Source organism: Sprattus sprattus (genome assembly GCF_963457725.1).
Source record: "Sprattus sprattus genome assembly, chromosome: 2".
Lineage (NCBI taxonomy): Eukaryota > Metazoa > Chordata > Actinopteri > Clupeiformes > Clupeidae > Sprattus > Sprattus sprattus.
In genome coordinates this window covers 34,646,177-34,669,358 of record NC_137921.1, presented here as the reverse complement: position 1 = coordinate 34,669,358, position 23,182 = coordinate 34,646,177, and the positions used below count along the sequence as shown (strand labels likewise).

Sequence of the window (23,182 nt, the reverse complement as noted above, 5' to 3'; positions counted from 1 at the left end):
AAAAATGGACAATTTATTCAAATATCAATAACAATATCTCCTTGCTTTGAAGTAAGTGTGATCAACTTAGACCATGTTTGTTTTGTGATTATCATTGATGATGATTAAAAACAACTTTAAAAGAATTAAAATGCCAAAGAACAGTAAAATCAGTATTTTATTGTCAACATTATTATTTCATAATATTAATAGTAAAACACATCTTCATCAGTAGTGCACTTAATCTTACAATTGACCTCCACATAAAAAAGGCAGTTAACAAGTATGACCCCGCACAACTGGGGAGACCTTCAGCAGGATAAAATGAACAACCGCCACAGCTATAAAATATGAGCAGTTCATGAGCATCCACCTCACTCTCTCATTCCGTCACACACACACACACACACACACACACCACATATTTTATGTCAGTGCAAATTGGGCTTTTTAACAATTGGCAACGGAAAATAAGCACATAGTTATTGCTCAACACAGCCTGTAGGGGGCGCTGTGTCCCTTTAGCATGAAAGATGGTTCTCTGAAGCACATGACTGAGTGTTTACGGTTTCTAACACCCAGATAGCAGATAGCTCTGGAGCAGATTTGACTGGGTTTGGATACGAATGATTTCCAGTCTCAGCTGCTGTTTGGGAAAACATGCTTGGGCACAGTACGGCTTGGTGCCCCATTAAAACTGGTAGTCAGGTAGGCTGCTCATTAAGGCTGCTGGAGGATCAGACACTGCAGCACGCAGCTCCACATCTGCAGAGCACAACGTGTGCAGAACGTTTTAAGCCGCAGGATCACATCGACCAAACAAACAAAGAATTGTGTCAGGCTGTTTTGTGCCAAGAAAGCGGTCAGTGGCTTGACTCCTTTAGGTATACTCTACTAAAACTCTATCTACTTTAGGTAAACTCTACTCAGACTCTAGCCTTAAAAGCAAGACAGATTAACATATCATTGTCAGAGATAACCCTTATATATAGAACCAAACTGGTCCAGGAGCTAGAGCCATGCCATTGAAACAGAAGCCAGCAGTCTTGTCATCAAAATGCCAGTGCAATAAACCATAGACAGACCCTGATGACAGCCACACCGTTTTAACGCAAAAGAAGGGATTGGACTGCGTTGTGTGCCCACTACAACTGGAACGCACATATTTCAAGCATATATATATATATATATATAAATATGCGCACACACACACACACACACACACACACACACACACAAAAAAAGCCTGCAACAAGTACGGTCAGGCCAACATGTTGATATTGCTCCAGAATAGCGAGGAAATTAACCGAACAAGAGACAAGACATCTTGTTCTTCCAAGTCCTTTAAGCACAGCAGCTGGGGAACACTGAATATTGAGGAGGTCAGCATTTTCATCATTTATATCCCTAGAAAACACGGGAGGAGCTGTTTTTTTAGGACAATCGTAATATTATAATAACAGGATTCTCAGTGCTTTAAGTGGTTGCTGCTTTTAACTGTCAAACTTTAAAAGGAAAATCAACATAAATCAGGAGGAAGAACAGAATTCTCTGCAGTTGCATACTTGCATTTACAGGTCATAAAATTATATATAAACACAATTCTTATATTACATCTCAAAACACATAAAAGTAAAAAAAAAAAAAAAAAAAAAAAAAGGTAAAGTGTAAAGTGAAGCTGACATTCATTGGATTCTGGCAAAGTCGCCCAGTAAGCCACGTCATCTGACACAGCACTCTGTTTGAATGAGAGCAACGCGGAGAGTGACGGGGACCGATGACGGAGGATTTACTCAGCTCTCTTAGCCCATGGCTCGCTCCCTCACCTGTTCCCATGGCGCCTCAGCTGCCCCCTCCACCCTCGTCCTCCTCCAGGTCCTCCTGCTCCTCCATGTTCTTCCGTGCCATGCGCTCCCTCCTCTCCGCCAGGCGTTGGCAGCGCGGGCACTCCTTGCACCCCTTGAAGCAGACGCGGTGGTAGCATGCTTTACAGTCTGAGGGGAAGAAAGCAAAGAACAAAGTTGAATTTCCCACCCTCCTTGACAACAACAAAAGCTGAACAGACCAGTAAGGAGACACTTGATTTGTGACTAATGCAAATTGAATCGAGTAATGAAGCCGTCTCTAACAACAACAAAAAAAAGCTTCACTGTTGCGCAAGTCACCAGTCTCAACACCCTGACTTCCTGATGGCATCCTTCTCCTTCTCACCATCCTCCACTAGAACAGTTCCACTGGACAAACCAGTTTATCCAGCATGAGTCTGGAAAGGGGAAGGGTTACCCACAGGCCTTTGCTAGAGAACCAATCACCACTTCAGGTTTGAGGGGAGGAGCCGAACAACAACAAGACAGAAACCTCACCATGACAACAAAGCAGGCAGTTTGAGATACACAGAGGGAGGAGGAGGTCTACCCTAACTGCGATGTTGGAGAGTGTGTCAAGACCCAAATCTACAAAGGGTTTTTCTGCTTTGCCCTCTCCTGGTTTGAACCAAAGCTAATGTCTTTGTACATTTTGTGAACATCTTCGAATGTAAGCATTTCTATTCCACAAAGATTTACGTCAAAATGAAAAGATAAAAGATCCCCCAACAATGCCCCAGATCATGTAGGATTCATTAAAATCACAAACCAAAAGAAAATAATTAATATGTTTATTCATAAAATAACATCATTTGATATTGACAGGAATTCAGTTTAAAAACAGGCAGCTTTCAAGTCATTTCCTGGAGAATGCATTCTTAGGCTTGAGAATGAGGCTTTCAAAGACCTCTCTCCCAACACCAAGTATTCATAGTATTACAAAAAACATACAACATGTCTTAAAAAAACTACTCAACCTAAAGCATTTTTACACAGCTCTGCTGTTCACTTTCAAAATCAGCCAAAAACTGCCTAAAAGGACTAAAACCCTGCCAAACAAGCTTCTCACTATTCTAGTGTGAAATGTGTGAAATACCAACTGGTAGGACCACCACCATTCCACGCATTAGCAGCACGTAAATCAGAGGCAACCACATGCCTGATTCTCCACAGTTTAGAGACAACGTTCCATAAAAAAAACATACATTCATACTACTGAGGTTAGAAAGCCTGTTTTCACCAGTAAAGACAGCAGAACATAAAAACCATCACCAGAGCGCACAGAGCAACACAGTAAAGCACCAATACCACTGTCCTTCACCAACACCAGAGCGCACCAGAGCATGAGAGGGCTGCACTACAAAGGCAATACATGGAGCACATAAATTGCACCCAATGTCTAAAAGTTATTCCTGAAGTTACCTGGATAAGCCAGTAACCTCGCTTCATAGCACAGGCCTACTATGTCTTCGAAAAGCAGAACAGTAAAGCCACCACCTCAAAACTGCAAAAGAGTTCCACCACCAGCGCCTCCGCCACACACCACCACCACCACCATCTCACACCACACACCCATCAGTTCAGTGCAGCCAGACATGCAGTGCAATCTATGATAAATACAAGGTCAAACATGACAAACACAATGGTTTAAAATAATAATATTAATAGTAATAATAATAAAAAAAACAACACAAATTATATTCTCTAAATCTCACATGTTTAGTCACATATCTCACATGAGTTTCAATGGTATTTCATACACAATGTGAAGTCGAACAAACACACACGCCTTGTGAAGAAGGTCATTCTGAATCTGTCTCAGCGGACACTGACTGTACTGGTGCTGAGCGCTCTCCTCTACTCTCCTCAAGGTCTGTCCCTCCTCCTTTTTCCACACACCTGCCTCCGTTCTCCTTTCCCTTCCCGTCTTTGCTTCTTTTCCTCGCCTTGCGTGTGCTTCTCAACCGCCATTTTCCTGCCGCCACCACCTTCTCTGCTCCTTTCTCCTTTATGACATCACTAGCACTTCCTACTACGTCATCTACCTTCTCCTCTTGTTTTTCCTGTATGACATCATCAGCGCCTTCTACCACGTCATTTACCTTCTCCTCGGCTCTTGGGACATTTGAAAACGGGCCAGGCTTCATTGACTTTTTATCTTTGTGCTGAGGTTTGCCTTGAGCTTCAGCAATATCAGGTTCCCCCTCTAGTACCTGATCGATTTTGGCATCACCACTTTGCTCTGAAAGTCCTCTGACTTCAATCTTGCCATCTCCTTCATGCTCTATGGTCTCGCCTGTTGCTGTAGCACACTGTTTGTTTGACAACTGATTTTCCCTTTGTTTAGATAAAGATCTAGTAACTCCTTTAGACTTGAACGTTTTGAACAGGTTTCTTTTCTCCTTTCTCTTTCCCTCACTTTCCTCTCCTCCTTCTTTCCTGACATTCTTTATTTCGTTTTCACTATCTTTCTTCTCAGAGGAAAAAGCCTTGATCAGTTTTCCAGGTCTGAAGGCTTTCAGAAGGTTTACTATGGTCTGTTTTTTAGGACCGTCAGAGTTGGAACCCTCTTCCACCTCTCCAGTTTGCTTCTCCTGCTGCTCCTCTGCCTTTCCCATCTCCTCCTGGGATAAACTGCTTCCTGATTCTCTTTCTCTCTCAGCGCTATCATCCTCCTCCCCTCCCTCCCCCTCTCTCCTGTCCTGGGACAGAACTCTAGCCAGCCTGCCGGGGACAAGAAACTTCCAGTCTTTCCAGGAGGGGGTAGGAGAGGAGGATGTGGCGCTCAGTCCTCCTACCACCAGAGGGGGCTCACCTTCGCAACGTTCGCACTTGTTGAGCTCAAAGGGGAAGATGATGTCTTTGTCATTGCCACAGAACTCACAAACAAAGCCCTTGGCCTGGCAAAGCTGCAGAAAGAACAGAAGAACAGATGAAATGGTAAGTGTAAAGACCTGACTAAACTCAAAAAAATACACTTTTAAAATGCTGAGTGCTGACGCTTTGGGGTAAACCCAGACAGCAGCTCAATCTGGAATCGCTGTGACCAGCAACGAGTCCAGGCCTTATCCTGGCCAGATCCGAGCCAGACCTGTTTGGGAAATCCCATCTGGCAAAGACCTTAATGAATCTGATTCCTCACCACACAGCTGGCCACATGTGCAGTGCCCTGCCGGAGCAGCTCCCGCAGCCGAGGGGCCAGATCTCCGCTGCGCACCGTGCTGAGGTCGTTCAGAGAGAAGAGGTGCAAGTCCTCTGTCAAGTGACCTGGAACAGAGTCAAACTGATCCAGCACCCTACAGAGAAAAACAGAGAGAGAGAGAGAGAGAGAGAGAAGAGTAGAGATGAGGAGAGAGAGAGAGAGAGAGAGAGAGAGAGAGAAGAGAAGAGAAGACAGAGAGAAGAGTAGAGATGAGGAGAGAGAGAGAGAGAGAGAGTCAGTGATGGAGGAATTAAACATCTGCAATCCTGTAAGCAGTTACACAAGGGATGGTTCTCTCACTCTTTGGCCAGGCGACATGTCTTGAAAAGGTTCTTCATGTGGAGCAGCTGAACTCGTAAAACCTACAGAAGGCAGAAAATGTGCACCGTGTTACCTATCTGAATACTTATTTGGTTAAAGAACACATAGAGTGCACACACACACACTTTAAATTACAAAGAGCGAGTCAGAAAACTGTTAATGCATTTAACCACGAGGTAGTGAAGTGTGTTCTGTACCACATAATCTTGTCCTGATCTGACACTCTCATAAGCACAATCAGTTTCCTCAAATAGACTTCCTAAACGGTCTCAGAGGGTTTTTAACTTCCTCTATTTCAGGCAGACTTTTTGAGAGCAGGATAATTGCACAGACAAAGGCCACTGCCTCAGACTGAAACACCCCTAAGATTCAGCAGTCTGATTACTTCATAAACCTTTATAAAGAGAACAAGTTTGAACAACTAATCATTGGTGGCATAAGCAGACAAAATGTCACACTCAAATTTCAAACTTGGGTCCTATGTTATATGGTCCTTTTATACTGCTAGAACATTCAAACACATCTATATCTATAACAAGAAATTAAAGGGTTTCTTCTCCTTCACCTTCTCTCATGCGTGTGCCAGTTAAGACAAGGGTGTGCTTACCCTGACTGTCTCCAGTGCTTTGACTTTCTTGTAAAGGCTGCTGTTGATATCATTGGGGTTGAACAGTGGGTCCCCGGCGATCTTGCCCAGAAGGTCCCGGGCGAAGTTGCTGACGTAATATTTGCCGAAGTCCCACTTCCGCAGGACTCTGCCTGGCACCACCGCCTGGGCGTTCTCGTGGCAACACTGGCAGAAGTAACGGCCCAGGTACTCACAATAGCGTAGCCTCTTGATGTAATCTGACACAAGAGGAGATTGCCGAGTGAGCATGGCATCAAAATGACAACATCATAATCTGTTAATCGTAATCAGGTGCTGCATCAAAGAGTGAAAGACTGGTTTCTTGTATTAGCATGTTTCTGTTAGCGTGTTGTTTCTGTTAGCGTGTGGTTTCTGTTGGCGTGTGGTTTCTGTTGGCGTGTTTCTGTTGGCGTGTTTCTGTACCTGGATCGATCCGAGTTCCACAGCCAGCACACCTGTAGTTCTGCTTGGCCACCACAACTTTCCTCCTGATAGTTAGGAATGGGACAATCAGACCATTAGCCATTATTGCTTATGGCCAGGTGTAAGCCTTTTTAGTGGATTTTCAGGCTAGTCAACTAGGTCGATATCACATAAAAACAACAATATTTACCTTGTACAACAATATGCTGTACAATAAGACACATCGCACAGCATAACATGTATGTTATGAGAAAATACATAACATAAAGGCTAAAAAGTCTAACAATATTTGGCATTTGGATGACATGTATACCTCTGGTTCCAACACAACAAGAATGTATTGTATAATATCTCCACATACTTGGGAGCTGGGTGTATGTTGAAAATGATCTGCGGTCGCGGGGGAGCCCACTCCAGGTTTCCCCTCACTCGTATCCGTAGTTTATAGATATCAGCGTGCTCGCCGTCATCAGGGGAGATGGGCAGAGAGTCAGGGATGGGGAGGAGCTGTATGAAGACACGTCAGTCAGTGAACAGGGTCTCCCTGTGTGAGTGGGTGTGTGTGTGTGTCTCTCTCTCTCTCTCCATGTGTGGGTGCGTGTGTGCTTGAGTGTCTGTGTGTGTGTGCTTCCTTTTGCTCTGACAATGTTCCCCAACTCTGAGGAGTGTTTTTTTTTGCAGGGCAATGTGATAAAGAGGAAGATGGATGGTCACAAGCCATGAAAAGAAGCCGAGCTGCTTGAATTTTTGTGAAAGACTGGTGGAGAGCATGCCAAAACACATGCAAGTTGTGATTGTAAATCAAGGTTATTCCACCAAATATTGATTTCTGATCTCTTCCTAAGTTTAAGCATTAGTATTGTGTATTTAAAAAAATAATATGAACTTGTTTTCTTTGCATTATTCGAGATCTGAAAACATTGCATCTTTTTTGCTATTTTGACCAATTGTTATTTTTCTGCAAATAAATGCTCTAAATGACAATATTTTTATTTGAAATTTGGGAGAAATGTTGTCAGTAGTTTATAGAATAAAACTAAAATGATAATTTTACTTTAAATACCAATAAATAGTAAAACCAGAGAAACTGATAATTTTGAAGTGGTCTCTTAATGTTTTCCGTGGCTGTATATATATATATCTGTGCAAGCCTGTGTGTGTGTGTGTGTGTGTGTGTGTGTGTGTGTGTGTGTGTGTGTGTGTGTGTGTGTGACACACACACACACACACACACACACACACACGTACCTTTTGTGGAGCATCGTGCTCTGGGACCAGCCAGTCCAGTTCTGAAGCTGCTGGTAGCTGCATGCCTTCAAACTGCCTCAGGAGCCCCATGGCCACAGACTCAGCAGAGTTAGACTGCAGGCAGCTGGGGGATCTGGGGAAGGAGGAGGAGTATGAGGTACTGACACACACGCACACACAAAGTACTGACACACACACACACACACAAAGTACTGACACACACACACACACACACAAAGTACTGACACACACACATACACACACACGAAGTTCGAACACACACATATGAAGTACTGACATGCTCCTTACAGGATAAAACAAGCATGAAGTATGACACAAAAAAACACAAGATCAGACCTTACATGGCCACACATCCAGCCCCAGACACACCAGATTAATGTTTAAATGGCATTACTCTGAACCCACAGACACACACATCCACCAGAGGAATACTGGGGCATCACTTGGCTGTGACACTGCCATCAGCCTGTGCTACATCTTATTACCTTTCACTTTCACTTTTAAAGTTCCATCCCAGCCTTTTGAGCTTTGGATATTTAAGCCTGTGAGTTATTTACTGACTGACTGAAGACAGTGACACTTACATGGACTCAGAGCTAAGAAAAGATCTGCTGCTGGACATCACACTCCTCTTGATGTCTGCATCTAACACCAAGGAACATAAATGGCTTTAGGACACACAATCACATGACCCAGCACAATATCAACATCAGATATTCATTTTCCTTGAGGAGGTCTACTACTAAGAGGTCGATTCTAAAAGGCATGTGTGATGTGATGTAATCATTAACGTCTTTGATCTACTGATTATACGACATCATATCAGTCATAAAAGGGTTTAACAGGCAGGACCGACTATCACTTCCAACTCTAAATGACAGAATGAGATAAAGCAGTAGAAGACATAAAAGCTACACCATCACTTTTGTCAATTAGTGCAATACACTTTATTGTCAAGTTATTCAGTGATCACTCCTTTCACTTTAGTTTTAAAATGACTTTAGTCTTAATATTGAGTATATCTTGCACAGTATATGGTGAGTGGGATGATGGCAGATGTTATGATTGGTTGGATGGAGAAACTAATGAAACTTTCCAACCAGGGATGAATGCAGAATGTTAGAGTGAAGAGTTTGGTCCAAAATGGGAAATAGAAGATTGAAGGAATAGTTATTCATTCAAAATTAACCATTTCAAATGGCTCTCTATGAGTGGCAACTACAGGTCTATAACAAAGAATTGGTGTTTATTTATTTGTTAATTTCCCACTTTGGAATCAATCTCTGCAAATGATCAATAACTACGAAGCACTGTCCTCTGGGTGACTTGTAACATGAAGTGCTTTCAATTCAGGCGAACAGACGTAATGCAGCCAGCGCTGCCAAAGCAAAGCATGGTTTTCCAGACGGAATGGAGACAGCACAGCCTAAGCAGAGCATGGTTTTCAAGATAGCATTTGCACAAAGAGTCCATTTGAAGCGTTAGGGGGTGGGGGGGGGGGGGGGGGGGGGGGACACCTTGCCTAAAAGCTGACAAATCTTCAAAGCAGTGATTTGGAATTTCAAAGGGCCGTCAAAAAGCGCACACTGAACAAAGGACACCGGAGGCTCTACTGAAGCAGTATTCACTATTGCGTGTGGGGCAGAACAGAAACTGAAAATAAAAAAGCCCTCTTAAAAAAAATACTACCGGTTAATACTACTTAGGATTCAAGCTGAAGTGAGGTTCTACAGAAGCAGGATTCATTATTGCGCGTGGGGCAGAACAGAAACTAAAAATAAAAAAAGCCTTCTTAAAAATACTACTGGTTACTCAGGATTAAAGCTGAAGTGAAGTCTGGGAACACTCCCTCATTCACACACTCAAACCTAAACATGCACGTACATGCCAAGCCCAAAATGGTCCTACCAGTCTCGTGGTGGTACATTTTCAAGTGCAACATGTGCATGTGTGTGCACGCACACACTCATGCCAAGGCAGTCGGGCACACACACTCATGCCCAGGCAGTCAGGGCACACACACTTTATGCCCAGGCAGTCGGGTGCAAGCACGCTTTGCGTTTGGCCTAAGGTTAGCTCTACGGCAACAAGCTGCAGACAGATAGCGACTCTGGAGAGATTGGGCCCCAGATTAGGCTCAGATCCCAGAGTCCAGGCTGCTACCTGTCTGAACCCCCCCGACCCCCACTGATACCTGAGAAGAGGGAAGCGAGCGACAGCGATAGGCCCTTCTGAGAAACCACCATCAGTGCCTCGCCCCCACAGCCATCTAAGGGACAGAGACTTGACTCAGGTCGACTCCCACACACACCCACACACACACTGGCTGTGTGCGTGGCTTTGCCCACGTTTAAAGCTCACAGAAGCGCACGCACTCCTCTTGACCCGTGACTGGACTCCATGACCACAGCCAATGTTGTTGCAATACCAATAGCACATAGAAACAGTGCTCAGCACATTCAATAAATAAATAAACTAATGAATGAATTCATACATTCATTATAAAAAGCACTGTCCAATACCTGCCCTGAAACGGAGAGAGTGTGTACCACAGAATACAAAAATAAGGGCAGTCACAGGTGTCAACTCTTAAAGAAGCAGAGCTTAAAATTAGCCTGTGCTTATGGTTTGTAGTGATTGTACATGAATATGAATGATGATTGATGAATGCATGATTGGAGCGTGATTTAACCCACCCAACAAATACACACACACGCACCACGCACCACGCACACGCACACGCACCACGCACCACGCACCACGCACACGCACACGCACACACACACAGCATGTTCCTGTTCTACCTTTAAGCTCACACTCTTCAATCTCTCCAGCAGAGCCGGAGTCAGAGAGGTGAACAGAATCCTGGGAACTCCGACGGGATCCTCCACTGTCTGTGGAATGGAATCCTGGAAGGGAACAGCAGGGGAGCCAAAAGATTACATTAACATTCCGCTGTACACTTCTATTTACATTTGTTTTCATTTACACTGTTTACTATGGAGATTAGGAATAGACATCCCACACTTTCAATGCACCACCACTAGGCACTCCTCACCCAAGTATGTAGGAGTTTCCATGGTGTGAGAGGCTATTACCATAGTGTGAGAGTCTGTTACCATGGTGCTACACCCTGTTACCGTGGTGCGATAGCCTATGTCTGTGGTGAATGAGGTCGTTACCGTGCTGTGAAAGGCTGCTGGGTGGTTGTCGGCTGCGTCGGATCAGTTGTCTGCGCAGCCGGATCTTCTGCTTGAGCTGTTGGATCTCGCTGTCGCTGTCAACCTCTTCTTCAGCATCCTCCTGTTGCCGCCTCATGTTGCATTTCATCAGCTCAATGGCCGCGATGAGCGACTCCGAAATGCTGAAGTGAGCGTTCTCCTGCACACAGTGGGGGGATTTATTGAGCTAGGCGTCATGAGTGACTTACAGTAAGTCCCACACCAGGTTCTCAACACATCAACATCTCGATAAATTGAGAAAATTAGCCATTCCCAGCCCCAACAGTCAACTGTGTGAAGTGGAAGATATCAGAACTGTTGTGACCTTCTTGCTCTAATAGCGGAGTAAATTTGATGCTGGCACAGATTTTAAATGAAATGTTCAAGTTGTGGGTGTTGGCTGACCTTTTCCAAGTCTGCACAGCTACCAAAGTCCTGCTCAGAGAGGTAGCTGATGAGGCTCTGGCCTTCCGACGGCTTCCGGAACATGCCATCTGGGATGCTGCTGTACTGGGAGCCATCTGCATATCGCATATCACACACACACACACACACACACACACACACACGATTTGAGGTATACAAACACATTATAACTTACTTTATTTTGTACATTCATGACCATTTTAGTAAAACACAAGCCCTCTGGGGTCACACTCACTGGACTCCATGTAGAGAGAGCTAGGGGTGCTCCGGCCACTGCTGTGGGGGGAGAAGGGGTCATAGTCCTTCCCACAGGCATTTTCACCAGCCGTCTCTGAAATCACACACACAGACGAACACACACACATAAAGACAGACACACACACACACACACACAAGATCACACAGACACACACACGAACGTACACACGTACATACACACACAGACACACAACACGCATGTACACACACACACAGGCACATTAATATTCACTAGTTGCCTGAATTCTGGCAATGACGGGTTGAAACTAACAATGGGATGGAATACGTGCACAAATGAAGAACAACAGTAAAGAAATTGGATGTTGGAAACGGAATTAACTGATAAACATCAAGACCTTTTCATTGAACTTAAAAATAAATCAAGATGAAAAATGAATCCATGCTGTATGAACTGATAGCCTATTTAGGCCAGATTGTTTTGTAGAAATCCCCAAACTTCCACTCAGTAGCTCAAGCACCTGCACGGGCGCACAATGAAGCTAACATCAGAGTACCTAACCCTGACCCACATACAGAGGCACTGCATAAGAATTCAGCCGATGTAAAGAAGACAAAATCAACATGGAAAAAATGTGCCTCACTTAACTACAATTTAAAAATGTCTGTAAAAGCCGCATTTGTAAAAGTGCCTCATTTAACCACAATGTAAAATGTCTGTACAGTCGTGGCCAAAGGTTTTGAGAATGACACAAATATGCATTTTTACAAAGTTTGCTGCTTACGTGTCTTTAGATATTTTTGTCAGATGTTACTATGGAAGACTGAAGTATAATTAAAAACATTTTAGCAAGTGTCACTGCCTTTTTTTGGCAATTACATGAAGTTAATGCAAAAGTCAATATTATTATTTTATTATATAGAGCAACTTCTCCCAACCATCCAGGAACAGTTTGGTGATGAACAATGCCTTTTCCAGCATGATGGAGCACCTTGCCATAAGGCAAAAGTGATAACTAAGTGGCTCGGGGAACAAAACATTGATATTTTGAGTCCATTGGCCAGGAAACTCCCCAGACCTTAATCCCGCATTGAGAACTTGTGGTCAATCCTCAAGAGGCGGGTGCACAAACAAACAAAAAATATTTCTGACAAACAAAAAATATTTCTGACATTGATTATGCAAGAATGGGTTGCCATCAGTCAGGATGTGGCCCAGAAGTTAATTGACAGCAAGCCAGGGCGGATTGCAGACGTCTTGAAAAACATATGCAAATATTGACTTTTTGCATTAACTTCATGTAATTGCCCAAAAAAAGCCAGTGACACTTGCTAAAATGTTTTTAATTATACTTCAGTCTTCCATAGTAACATCTGACAAAAATATCTAAAGACACGTAAGCAGCAAACTTTGTAAAAATGCATATGTGTCATTCTCAAAACTTTTGGCCACGACTGTAAATGTCATTTAGTGAAAGCGCGTTATTTAATAGCAATTTAAAATGTCTGTAAAGGCCATATGTGTGTAAAAGTGCCTTTTTTGACTACAATCTAAAATGGTGTTTTTTGTAAACCGTAAAGCCTACAATTCCATTCAAATGCGATAAGACTGAACTTCATCTAGCAAAAGGTTGAGTAACATAATTACACAAGCTGCTGTAGTAAATTTGAATAGGCAGTAGAAACCACATTGTTTGGGTAAATTCTATTACATTTTGAAGACCTGTTCAGATTCTGCAAGCCACTACTTGTTTAGTCAGGGCACGCCCTAAACTTCCTTTGGGCAGTTACACTAACACTTGGACTGTCATATTAGTTTGAACACATTTTTGTCAGTTTGTTAAAGAGGAATATTATGAGTTCAAAGAGTGAGGAACCTGGGTAAGGCAAGACCTTCGCGGCCAAAAGTGTAGAATTAGTAACCATGAGATCTGTGATAATTCATGGCCGGAGAGAAAAACAGAAGTTTGATTCAAGCCTGATAGGCAAAATTCCTAGTATAGACTTCCTCATTATAGGTGTAGTCAGCGACTTTGGTAAGGACTTGTTTGTAATAGCTCTCCCATGATAAATGGAATTTGAGCACAAAACAGTCTTTGAATTTATCTCGGAATGAATGTCTTACGATGCAAAATAATAACACGGACACAAAACAGTCCATAAATTCACAACTGTCTGCATTCACAAACACACACAGGACACACACACAAGCGATGAGAGGAGCAGATCAGGTCGATCCACCAGCCAAGGGCTATACGACAGACACAGCACTGAGAGGAGGCAGTGTGAGCATGCAGAGGGGGGAGAAGAGTAAGGGGGGGGGGGGCACTGCAGACCTGCCACAGGGTCCTCTATAATAATGGTGATTTTCCTGTGTCCCCCTTCTTCACCACAGAGAGTAAACAGAGAGAGAAAGACAGAGAGAGGCAGAGGAAACTGTTACTAACAGAGAGTTAGACTGGAATTAAGAGAGAGCGCCTGACTAAGGAAAAAATAAACTTTTTTCGAAAGTTATTAAAAGCTTGCACTCACCTACACAGAGACATTCTACCAAGCAGAAGTGCACACACACACACACACACACACACACACACACACACACACACACACACACACACACACACACACACACACACACACACCTCGGCTCTTATGTGCTAACCATGACTCTACTTGTGTACACAGTAGTAGTTTACTAATGAACTTAAGTAAATAAAGTACTTATTTAGTTCTAGGAGGCACACTTAATCTTCTTGTAATCATGTACATGGACACACACACCCACAACCACACACACAAACATGGTTGGTCAAACACTCAAACTCAAATAATTGATCAATCATGCACAAACACTTGAAAGTCTCACACACAGTCACACACACACAGATGCACACTACTCACCGAGCCTTCTCTTCTGAGTGACCCCTGTGTCAGACAGTGACCGCGTGTGACCCTTGCTGTGACCGCGGCCGGATCCCCGCTGACCCTCGGAGAAGGAGCAGCGTCGTGGCTGTGAATTAGAGGCGTGGCCCTGCACGCCTCCCGCCCCTCCTCCGCCACTCCCGCCTGCTGTGCTAGGGCCCTCGCCCGCGCCCATGCCCGCGCCCTGCTCGCTGCTCCGCGTGGAACCCTGTGAGTCCCGCCGGCTGCGCTGCCCCAGGTTCCCGATGGCCAGGTACTCCGGTCCGTCATCCAGCTCCAGCGCCTCGGCCGAGTCGCCCAGCTCTCCCCCCGACGCCGCGCTGGGAGGCTCAGACAGCGAGATGCGGGGCACAGCGCAGGATGGCCCCACGGTGGAGAGGGGCTGCTGCTCCCCTGCGCTCCCACTTCCACCACCTCCTCCACACTCCCACGGTGCTCCGATGGCGCAGTCTGAGCCGTGTGTCTGCTGCCGTGTAGCGCCTGTGGTGCAGCAGGCAAGGGCACAAAGATGGAGAGAGAGAGAGACGCAGAAAGAGAGAGAGAGAGAGAGAGAGAGAGAGAGGTTTAACACTCCATTGTCTAACTAAAAGAGAGAGAGAATGGCGCTATGTGAGGTTAATGTTTTTAAAATAGATAACATTCCCTGTGCCCCACTTACTAACCACTTGACGTCTCAATAGGAACGCCAAAAAGCACATGCATATCATTTTCAACACTGTGCACTTTTTGTGTGCAGACAGGGAAAGCATTCAGGCCACTCTGTGGGCTATTCAGAGCATGGTGTGTTCCCTCAACACACAACAGCAGCACACAGAGGCACGTATTCTCCTCCCCTGGCCTCTTCCTGATGCTGCTGCTCTTCCTGCGCGTGAGCGTAGTGGCGGCGCTGCGGCTAACCTGAGGTGCTCTCTGCCAGGCTCAGGGGCGTCCCCGCTGACCCCTCCCTCAGGGAGCACTGGGAGGTGGTCATGCGGCGGGACAGACCGCTCAGGGCTGCCTCGGCGGTCCTCCAGTTCCCCATGGCCCCTGGGAGCACACAAAGACTCTGACTCTTCAGCATGCCCAGCGACAGCGGATCCTTCAGATGAGAGAGCTGAGGAGGCAGAGGAAGAGGGCAACAGAGGAGGAGGGCAAAATAGGAGGGGATTTTTGTTTCGTGATTTCACACATCAACAAATGAATTGGTCACATGTCACAAGCAGCCATGCAGAGATCAGAGAGTGAGCGTGAGGGTGAGCGCGAGCACTTACTCTGACGGTGTCGATCAGAGCCAGTAGTCGAGGGTTGTTCTGCTCCACGGCCTCCAGGCACTGGAACATGGCAGACACATGGGGTTCGCTCAGCACAAACGCCTCATCTGGAGAAACAATATCAACATGTCATACACCTTGCCTGTGTAGAGTGGAGAACAGATAAAAGTATGACCAAGTCAAGTTTACTTAAGCCTCTTTCAAAGTCATAGTAAAGGTCTCATGCAACTAAGCCTAGCCATCCTAGTTAAATGAAGCACAGTTATAGTTAAAGTTTCCTGCAACTTAGCCTAGCAATCCTAGCTTTATAAAGTCTACAGTGGAAAAGTAGAAAGCCCTGAATGCTTCAATAACTTGCACTCCGTGCCTTTCTTCTTCTTTCCTATGACTCAATATAAACTGCAGAAATAACTCTGCTAGGATCGAGCAAACTATTACAAGGGTCATAAGCAGACAGACAACAAGAGAGAGAGAGAGAGAAGTCTTGACAGACACAGATGACACAGAGGTGTTGTGTTACCATTGTAATATTTGCAAGTGCTGTTCTGGTGTGTGTTACCATAGTAATATTTGCAAGTGTTGCTCTGGGTGTTGTGTGTTGTGTTACCGTTGTAATATTTGCAAGTGTTGGTCTGGTGTTGTGTGTTACCGTTGTAATATTTGCGAGTGTTGTTCTGTTCTTGTGTGTTGGATTACCAATGTAATATTTGTGACAAGTGTTGCTCTGGGTGTTGTGTGTTGTGTTACCGTTGTAATATTTGCAAGTGTTATTCTGGTGTTGTGTGTTACCGTTGTAATATTTGCGAGTGTTGTTTTGGTGTTTGAGCAGTGGCTTGAGTTGAGCCGACAGCAGGTGGATCTGTAGGCTGTGCAGAAGCCAGCGCTCAGCCTTGTAGCTCTCGCCCTGAACCTGCATGCCGCTGCTCAGAACAGGCTCCAGTTGGCTGAACTGCGAAGACAGCAAACAGGACAAGTAAAGCTTTATTGTACGTAGCATGACAGTAACACACAGTGTATGGAGTAGTGTTGTGTGCAGATTGCACTCAAGAGACGGCCATAACTGTGGTCATTTGAGGTTTGAAAGGAAAGGTGTTGGTTACTTTAAAATGGACTTTGTCCACAATTAAATGTATTACAGTGCAACAAGAGAGAGAGAGACAGTAAGATAGAGAGGGCTGTGAGAGAGTGAGTGAGTTTGTGTGAGAGAGAGAGGGGGCAGTGAGAGAGTGAGTTAGTTAGTGAGAGATAGAGGGCTGAGAGAGAGTGAGTTAGTTAGTGAGAGAGAGAGAGGGCAGTGAGAGTTAGTTAGTGAGAGAGCGAGAGATAGAGGGCTGAGAGTGATTGAGTTAGTGAGAGATAGAGAGCTGTGAGAGAGGGCGTGAGTTTGTTAGAGAGAGAGAGGGCTGACAGAGAGTGAGTTAGTGAGAGAGAGAGAGAAGGCTGTATGTTACCTGTTCCACATGAGAGGCCAAGTTGGGGCTGATGTACCGAACGCACCATACAAATCGCCAGTAGTCCCTCTGCTTGTTATACACCTGAAACACACAACAAGGGCATATACTGTATAACACAACAAACAGACCCAGCCAACTGAGCAACTGGATCCCATTTTTATTTCATGTTATAAAACACAACCATCATCCTCCCCATTCCAGTCTGTCATCGGATATGACATACTCTCTCACCTAGATGCTATTTATGTCTGGGACAAATAGGACAAATCTGATTAGTTATGAAGTGCACTTGCACACCATAGTGAAAAATAAACTACTTTAATTCCCGTGTTCCAGTATCATTTTTTATCAGAACATTGTTTTGTATGGCTTAGTTTGTGCTAACTGTCAGTTACACCTTTATGTAGTTTATAATGTGTGTTTGCTCATGGATGGGCCCAGACACAAATCTGATCCGACCCAGATCTGAACAGCATGGGTGGCCTGGGTTACTGTACCTGTTCATTCTTCAGCCCGTGACTTAGAATGCTGTTCATGTCTTTGTGAAGTCGTTGAAGGCCTCCATATCGTGACCAGACGATTGGATTGTTTGTGGACAGGAGCCCCTCCACGGTGGTCTTAAGGCTGGAGAGCAGCTTCCAGTGTTCCCTCCTGACGAGACAACATGGAACATGAGGAACACACACCAAACCTGTCCAATACTAGATCAAGACTGTGGTAGCTGGTATCCAAACCTATCTGAATCCAAACCTGTCTAAATCCAAACCTGTCTAGATTGAAAGTTACTGTAACATCGTAGACATGACAAACACATAGTGGACACCAAAAGGATGGCTAATGCAAAACAAAGAAACGAATAAACAGAAAAAAAAAAGAAGACAAGAGAGGCAATCTGAGTTATGATCCTGAAAAACAGCTTGACTGGAAATTAAACTGCAAGCTAAGTTCCAGGACTTCCTCATTTTCTCTGGCATAAGCACTTAGACCTGGAGTTGTGTTCTTTTTCCGAATACACTCAGCCCACTTTTCACAACTACAAAAAAAAACACCAACAGATGTATTTGACCCTTCAAGACAGTTACTTTATGTACAGGTAAAGGTCAGGTACTTGGCACAAGCTTTTATTTAAAGTTAATGTTAGCTACACAAAAGTCTAATTTATCGCAAAGTCAGATAAAGTTAATTTCACACCAATAGATAAATGACCCTGGCTGAACTTAGGGACAATTTCTATTCCAAGTACTACACAGGGTATGAATCCAGTCCTACGTTAACCTCAAACTTTCCTGACTCTACGCAGACACTTCTGATGTGCTAAAAGAAGTTCGAAACAGAAAAGTCACATGCTTATGCTCCAGCTCAATATAGCCCTACTAGCTACTCAACAACAACAGGGCTTGTGTGGTGTAGGTCTCTATCAGCTTCTGTCTTTCTTAAAATTTCCCCCAGAAATCTTCATCTCGCACAAACCACCAGTAGTTCCTGGTCATATGTGCTGACCACTGGTGTGTTCGCTAGGCAGGCACGACAATATCCACAAATTACCAAGGTTTATTAATCCAAACAGAAAATGGCAATCTTATGGCAAATGCTTTAAATCGCCGAAATGACAGGCCAAGTCAACGTTAATGTGCTGTCTGCTACTAACTAGCTAACCCTAGATATTTAGCTCAACTAGGTATCGTCGCTGACGTTACTGATATCTAAGAAATTAGACCATTTGAAGAAAAATTATTTTACATGTCAATTCATTTTGGTCGTTAAATATATGTCCTGATAAATGTGTGACTTTAGCAAGCAACATAAGCTAAAGAGGAGACTTTTAAGTTCGGTGGTGAGGTTAGCAAGTGAACGTTAGCTCGCTAGCTAGCTAGAGAGCTAACATTCACACTTTACATCCAGTTTCAACAGCCGCTATTGTGACTTTTATCAGGACATGTGATGGAATTTATTAAACCTCTTTCTACATTATGGCATTAGTTGGCATTATCAACGCGTAGTGTGAAAATAAATAGGAATACTTAGCTTGCCTCTACAATCTACCAAAGGGCTTACCATTAACATCCATAGACTCAGCTAAGTTACTATAGCCATATCACAGTTCTTGCATTAGCTGTTAAGTTCTGTGTTGTGTGATTTCAGCTGCTGTCAACATGTTCACGCAGTGGCTACGTTACACCAAAACGGCTATTTACAGCAAAAATTAAAATTAACGAGCTAGCTAGTTTACTGTACAGCACTCGAAACGAGAAATATGCGTACCTAACTCACATAGCTTGTTGGTTAGCTAGTAAGGATTTGGGCGATAGCTGGCTAGCTGTCAAAACCGGAGATTAAATTAGCAAGTAAACTCAATTTACCTGAGTTCCAGAATTTCTAACTCCGTAGGTGACTCCATGTCTCTAGATCCAGGGGGGAAACCTATTCCAAGGTCAGCCTCCCCCCGTAATCTTCCCACTTCTTGTAAAATCACTCGACACAAGCATAGGTCGCTTGACAGGGAAGCTAGCCAGCTAGCTTGCCAGTTAACCCGGCCATACCCTCAAAACATGAACCCTGTTTTCTTTTTTTTTGCACAACACGTCAGCAAACGCGCCTTAACATTGGCCAAAAGCCCGTCTATTGGAAATTCTCTCATTTGCCATTAAAGTTGATATATTCCACAAGCCATGCTAAATATTGACATGGAAATCGATGGCAAAAAATCTCTTTGAGATTTTGATCAGTTTCAGCAGTATTTTAAACATTATAACGTTGTATCAGTAAGATATGTTAATAACTGCTTACTGGACGATCACGGCAGTGTCATGCTTTCAAACAACATTGTTGTTGTTAGATACAAACGATGTATGAACTGGCTTTCCCTACGGGAAAACACTATCACTGTTATGCTGATGACAACTGTACTTGTCGATCCCTCAGGATTTACACATGCCTCAGTAATATTTCAGTTTGGATGATAGATCGTGACCTTCAGCTCAATCTTTCTAAAATGAGCTCTCTGTTAACAGACAACTTGGCTACCCCACACATTTTAACATCGGTACATATTCATTTAATTCAATTTCATTTACAACGACAAATCAGAAAACCTTTTACAACCATTTACAACCACAAATCAGAAAAAGTTGGGACGGTATGAAAATTAAAAAGAAATCAGTGATTTATAAATTGACCTTGTCTGTTAAACTTCATTTGATTTGTAAATATAGGTGCTGTCAAACGATTAAAATGTTTAATCGCGATTAATCACATTTATGTAGCAGTAAACTCAAAATGAATCGCAATTTTTAACCTATTCTAAAGAAATTCAATATTTTTTATTTTTTATTTAATGCTCTTATGGAATAGTGGATTGGCTTTCTTTATGCAAATGTTTTATTTTATTGAAAAACTATGTACCAGGGAGGTACAAAATCAAATTATAAAGTGCACATTTCAGGTAAACAAGGTCTCAGTGCAGTTAAACCATGGCTTAATATTTTCGTTTTTTTTTTCAAGTTTGATGGGAACATAGCAGTCAGGCATCTTATTTAAAAAACAATGAACCGTAACAGTTAGGTTACCAATAAAAGATAAGCCTACTACTTATTTGCTTTCAGTAGCTGCCTGTGGACCTTTTCAGACAACAGTGAAGCTCGCTTCTTTTGCACAACACAACTTTTAAAAGTAAAATTTCCATTCAAAGCTTTTTATTATCCATTTCGCCATATGACGCTCACCATTCATTCAAACCGTAACGTTAATCTTGGGATTAAAAAAATTGACGGCGTTAAATCGGGTTTGCGTTAACGCCGTTAATAACACGTTAAACTGACAGCACTAGTAAATATACATCCATTCCTGCCATTCAGCCCTGCAACACATTCCAGGAAAGGCCTAGCCCTTTAGGAGCAAAGATTGGCCGATGATCGCCAGTTTGCCAACAAATGCATGAGCAAATAATTGAAAACAATTAAAAACAATGTTTCTCAAAGAAAGATAGTAAGGGATTTGGATATTTTACCCTCCACAGTGCATACAATTATTAAAAGATTCAAGGAATCTGGAGGAATGTCAGTGTGTAAAGGGCAGGGCCACAAACCTAAACTCAGTGGTGGAATGTAACGAAGTATTTTTACTTCGTTACTGTACTTCGTTACATTTTTGCGTATCTGTACTTTACTTAAGTAAAAATAATAGTGCATACTTTTTACTTTTACTTCGTTACATTTTGCAGCTATTATCTATACTTTTACTCCGCTACATTTCTACAATATGTGTCGTTATTTGTTACATTTTATGAACACAGTTTCGCCAAAATGTTACCTACACAAAAATATGGATTGCGTTGCTTTAGGACGCTTCAACCAATCAGGTGGCTCTATCAGCTCCAATGACAGCAGAGTGTGGCAGCCAAGGGGGTGCAACGGCAGTCTCTTGAACGTCCGCACAGGAGGCCATTTTGAGGACAGTATACTTCCGGTAGGGATCAGTGGTACGTTAGGTAACGTCAGTGATCTTCACAATCGTTTACACTCTTATCTCGCGGACGTTTTTGACGGATTTACAAATGACTTGATTTACAATCGTCATTACCTTGGTAATAATTCTGGATGCTTGAACATGTTGAAATGTGCAGCTTAATTGTGTATCACGGCTATTGTGTATCAGTCATTTTACATCAATTGGCGAGGCATAATTGTTCTTTCTTTTCAATATAACTTAAGTTGCACATAATAAAACTGAAGTTGCACATGATTTCCAATCGGGTTGGTTTGTTAAACATCTTACATTATGATTTCGACAGGAAATTGCTGACTTTATTGCCAATGAAGATGCCAGAATTTTGTGCAACCTGCTCTATTGAACACTCCCTTGAAACGAGACCTGTCAATGTTATTTTCATATGAAAACCCATGTTTATAATTCTTCATAAGTACGTAGTGCCATAAGAAATATCTTACGTTTATAACAAACCAACCCGTTTGAAAATCGGTTGAAAATTGAGCAAGTTCTGGTTACTTAAAAAGTACCACTTCCAACACAATGTTAAGGGGGAGTGAGCTATACTGTCCTCAAAATGGCCGAAATGTGCGGACATTCGGCTCCGTCGGCCAGAAACGCAGGCAGGATATCTAGCCTTTATTATAGATATCTATGGTGGCAGCAGCACTACGGTAGACTTTCCTGTTTTGCTTAAACATCGACAAACAGCCTGTCTGACTAGCAAACAACTCTCCAGCAGGGATTCAGAGTCAGCCTCATCTGAGGACATGTTCCAGTTCAGAGGCCCCAAAAATAACTCGTGGAGGTTTCAGTGCGTTTACCGTCTACCTTAAAAAAAGGAGTTGCTAGCCATCAAAAACAGGTCGAATTATGCGAAGTTCTTGCTATGCTAAATTAATGTCTATGACTTTTGCATATCGTATGCGGTTACTGACATGATTTTATGCTGTTATCTAGCAAAATACATGTTGACATACATCAATAGCACCAAAATTACACGATTGTACCTTGATTATTTATTTAACGTAGTGGTAAGATAAGGCTGGTAGTTTAGCAATGTCAAGCTAACGTCAAGATTTGCCTTTTTTATTGACTGGTTATTGCCTGGCATGAATACGTAATGCCTAGTCTTGGGTTACTCAATATTTTTTCATTTTCTGCAATCAATAGAGCATAAAACTGTGCATTGACCAGTTTAACAACTCCATTTGTTTGTCATGTTTCATATTTCTATTTTTTACACGTTTACAATAAAATAAAAGATTAAAAGATAAAAAATTGTGTCTTTGTTAGTTTGGCTTAATGGTATTCACTTTGCAAATAATCCCTGGTAGATAACTTGTCATCTGCAGAATTGTAAAATAGAGTGTGAACAGTATTACAGACAATAGGCCCAATAAGTACACCAACCTTTCCAATTAACAAATGTTGTTGCTTACAATTATTACTAGTAGTGACATCTGTAGAGGCATTTATTACCAGTCCCTATTTCTTTATCAAAATGGCACGGCCTAGACA

The 23,182-nt window shown here is 43.1% G+C and overlaps 1 protein-coding gene across 4 annotated transcripts; it reads right to left on the bottom strand.

Annotated features, from left to right (window-relative positions):
* Positions 1 to 139: 139 nt before the first annotated feature.
* Positions 140 to 19,694, bottom strand: rubcn (rubicon autophagy regulator). 4 transcript variants are annotated; one of them, XM_080832524.1, is made up of 23 exons: positions 19,537 to 19,694; positions 17,674 to 17,827; positions 17,174 to 17,257; positions 16,512 to 16,671; positions 15,723 to 15,829; positions 15,370 to 15,565; positions 14,452 to 14,952; positions 13,887 to 13,934; positions 11,570 to 11,665; positions 11,314 to 11,429; positions 10,870 to 11,068; positions 10,492 to 10,596; positions 9,882 to 9,956; positions 8,272 to 8,332; positions 7,667 to 7,799; positions 6,780 to 6,925; positions 6,419 to 6,483; positions 5,975 to 6,213; positions 5,347 to 5,408; positions 4,987 to 5,140; positions 4,660 to 4,753; positions 1,806 to 1,973; positions 140 to 1,386 (listed from the first exon to the last, which is right to left on the bottom strand). In XM_080832524.1, exons 1-22 carry the CDS (start codon positions 19,572 to 19,574, stop codon positions 1,822 to 1,824), a joined length of 2,985 nt encoding a protein of 994 aa, XP_080688650.1. In that variant the 5' UTR covers positions 19,575 to 19,694; the 3' UTR covers positions 140 to 1,386; positions 1,806 to 1,821. The 4 variants fall into 4 exon arrangements, with proteins under 4 accessions (XP_080688650.1, XP_080688649.1, XP_080688652.1 ...); XM_080832523.1 differs by having other exon boundaries at positions 140 to 1,973; XM_080832526.1 differs by lacking the exon at positions 9,882 to 9,956 and having other exon boundaries at positions 140 to 1,973.
* Positions 19,695 to 23,182: the final 3,488 nt, after the last annotated feature.

Excerpts from the sequence above, each read along its gene's own strand:
- rubcn (XM_080832523.1), bottom strand. The coding sequence starts at position 19,574 with ATGGAGTCACCTACGGAGTTAGAAATTCTGGAACTCAG. Across the intron at positions 6,926-7,666 it reads AGCACGATGCTCCACAAAAG|CTCCTCCCCATCCCTGACTC; the intron begins GTACGTGTGTGT and ends GTCTTCATACAG. Across the intron at positions 6,214-6,418 it reads TGGAACTCGGATCGATCCAG|ATTACATCAAGAGGCTACGC; the intron begins GTACAGAAACAC and ends CTCTTGTGTCAG.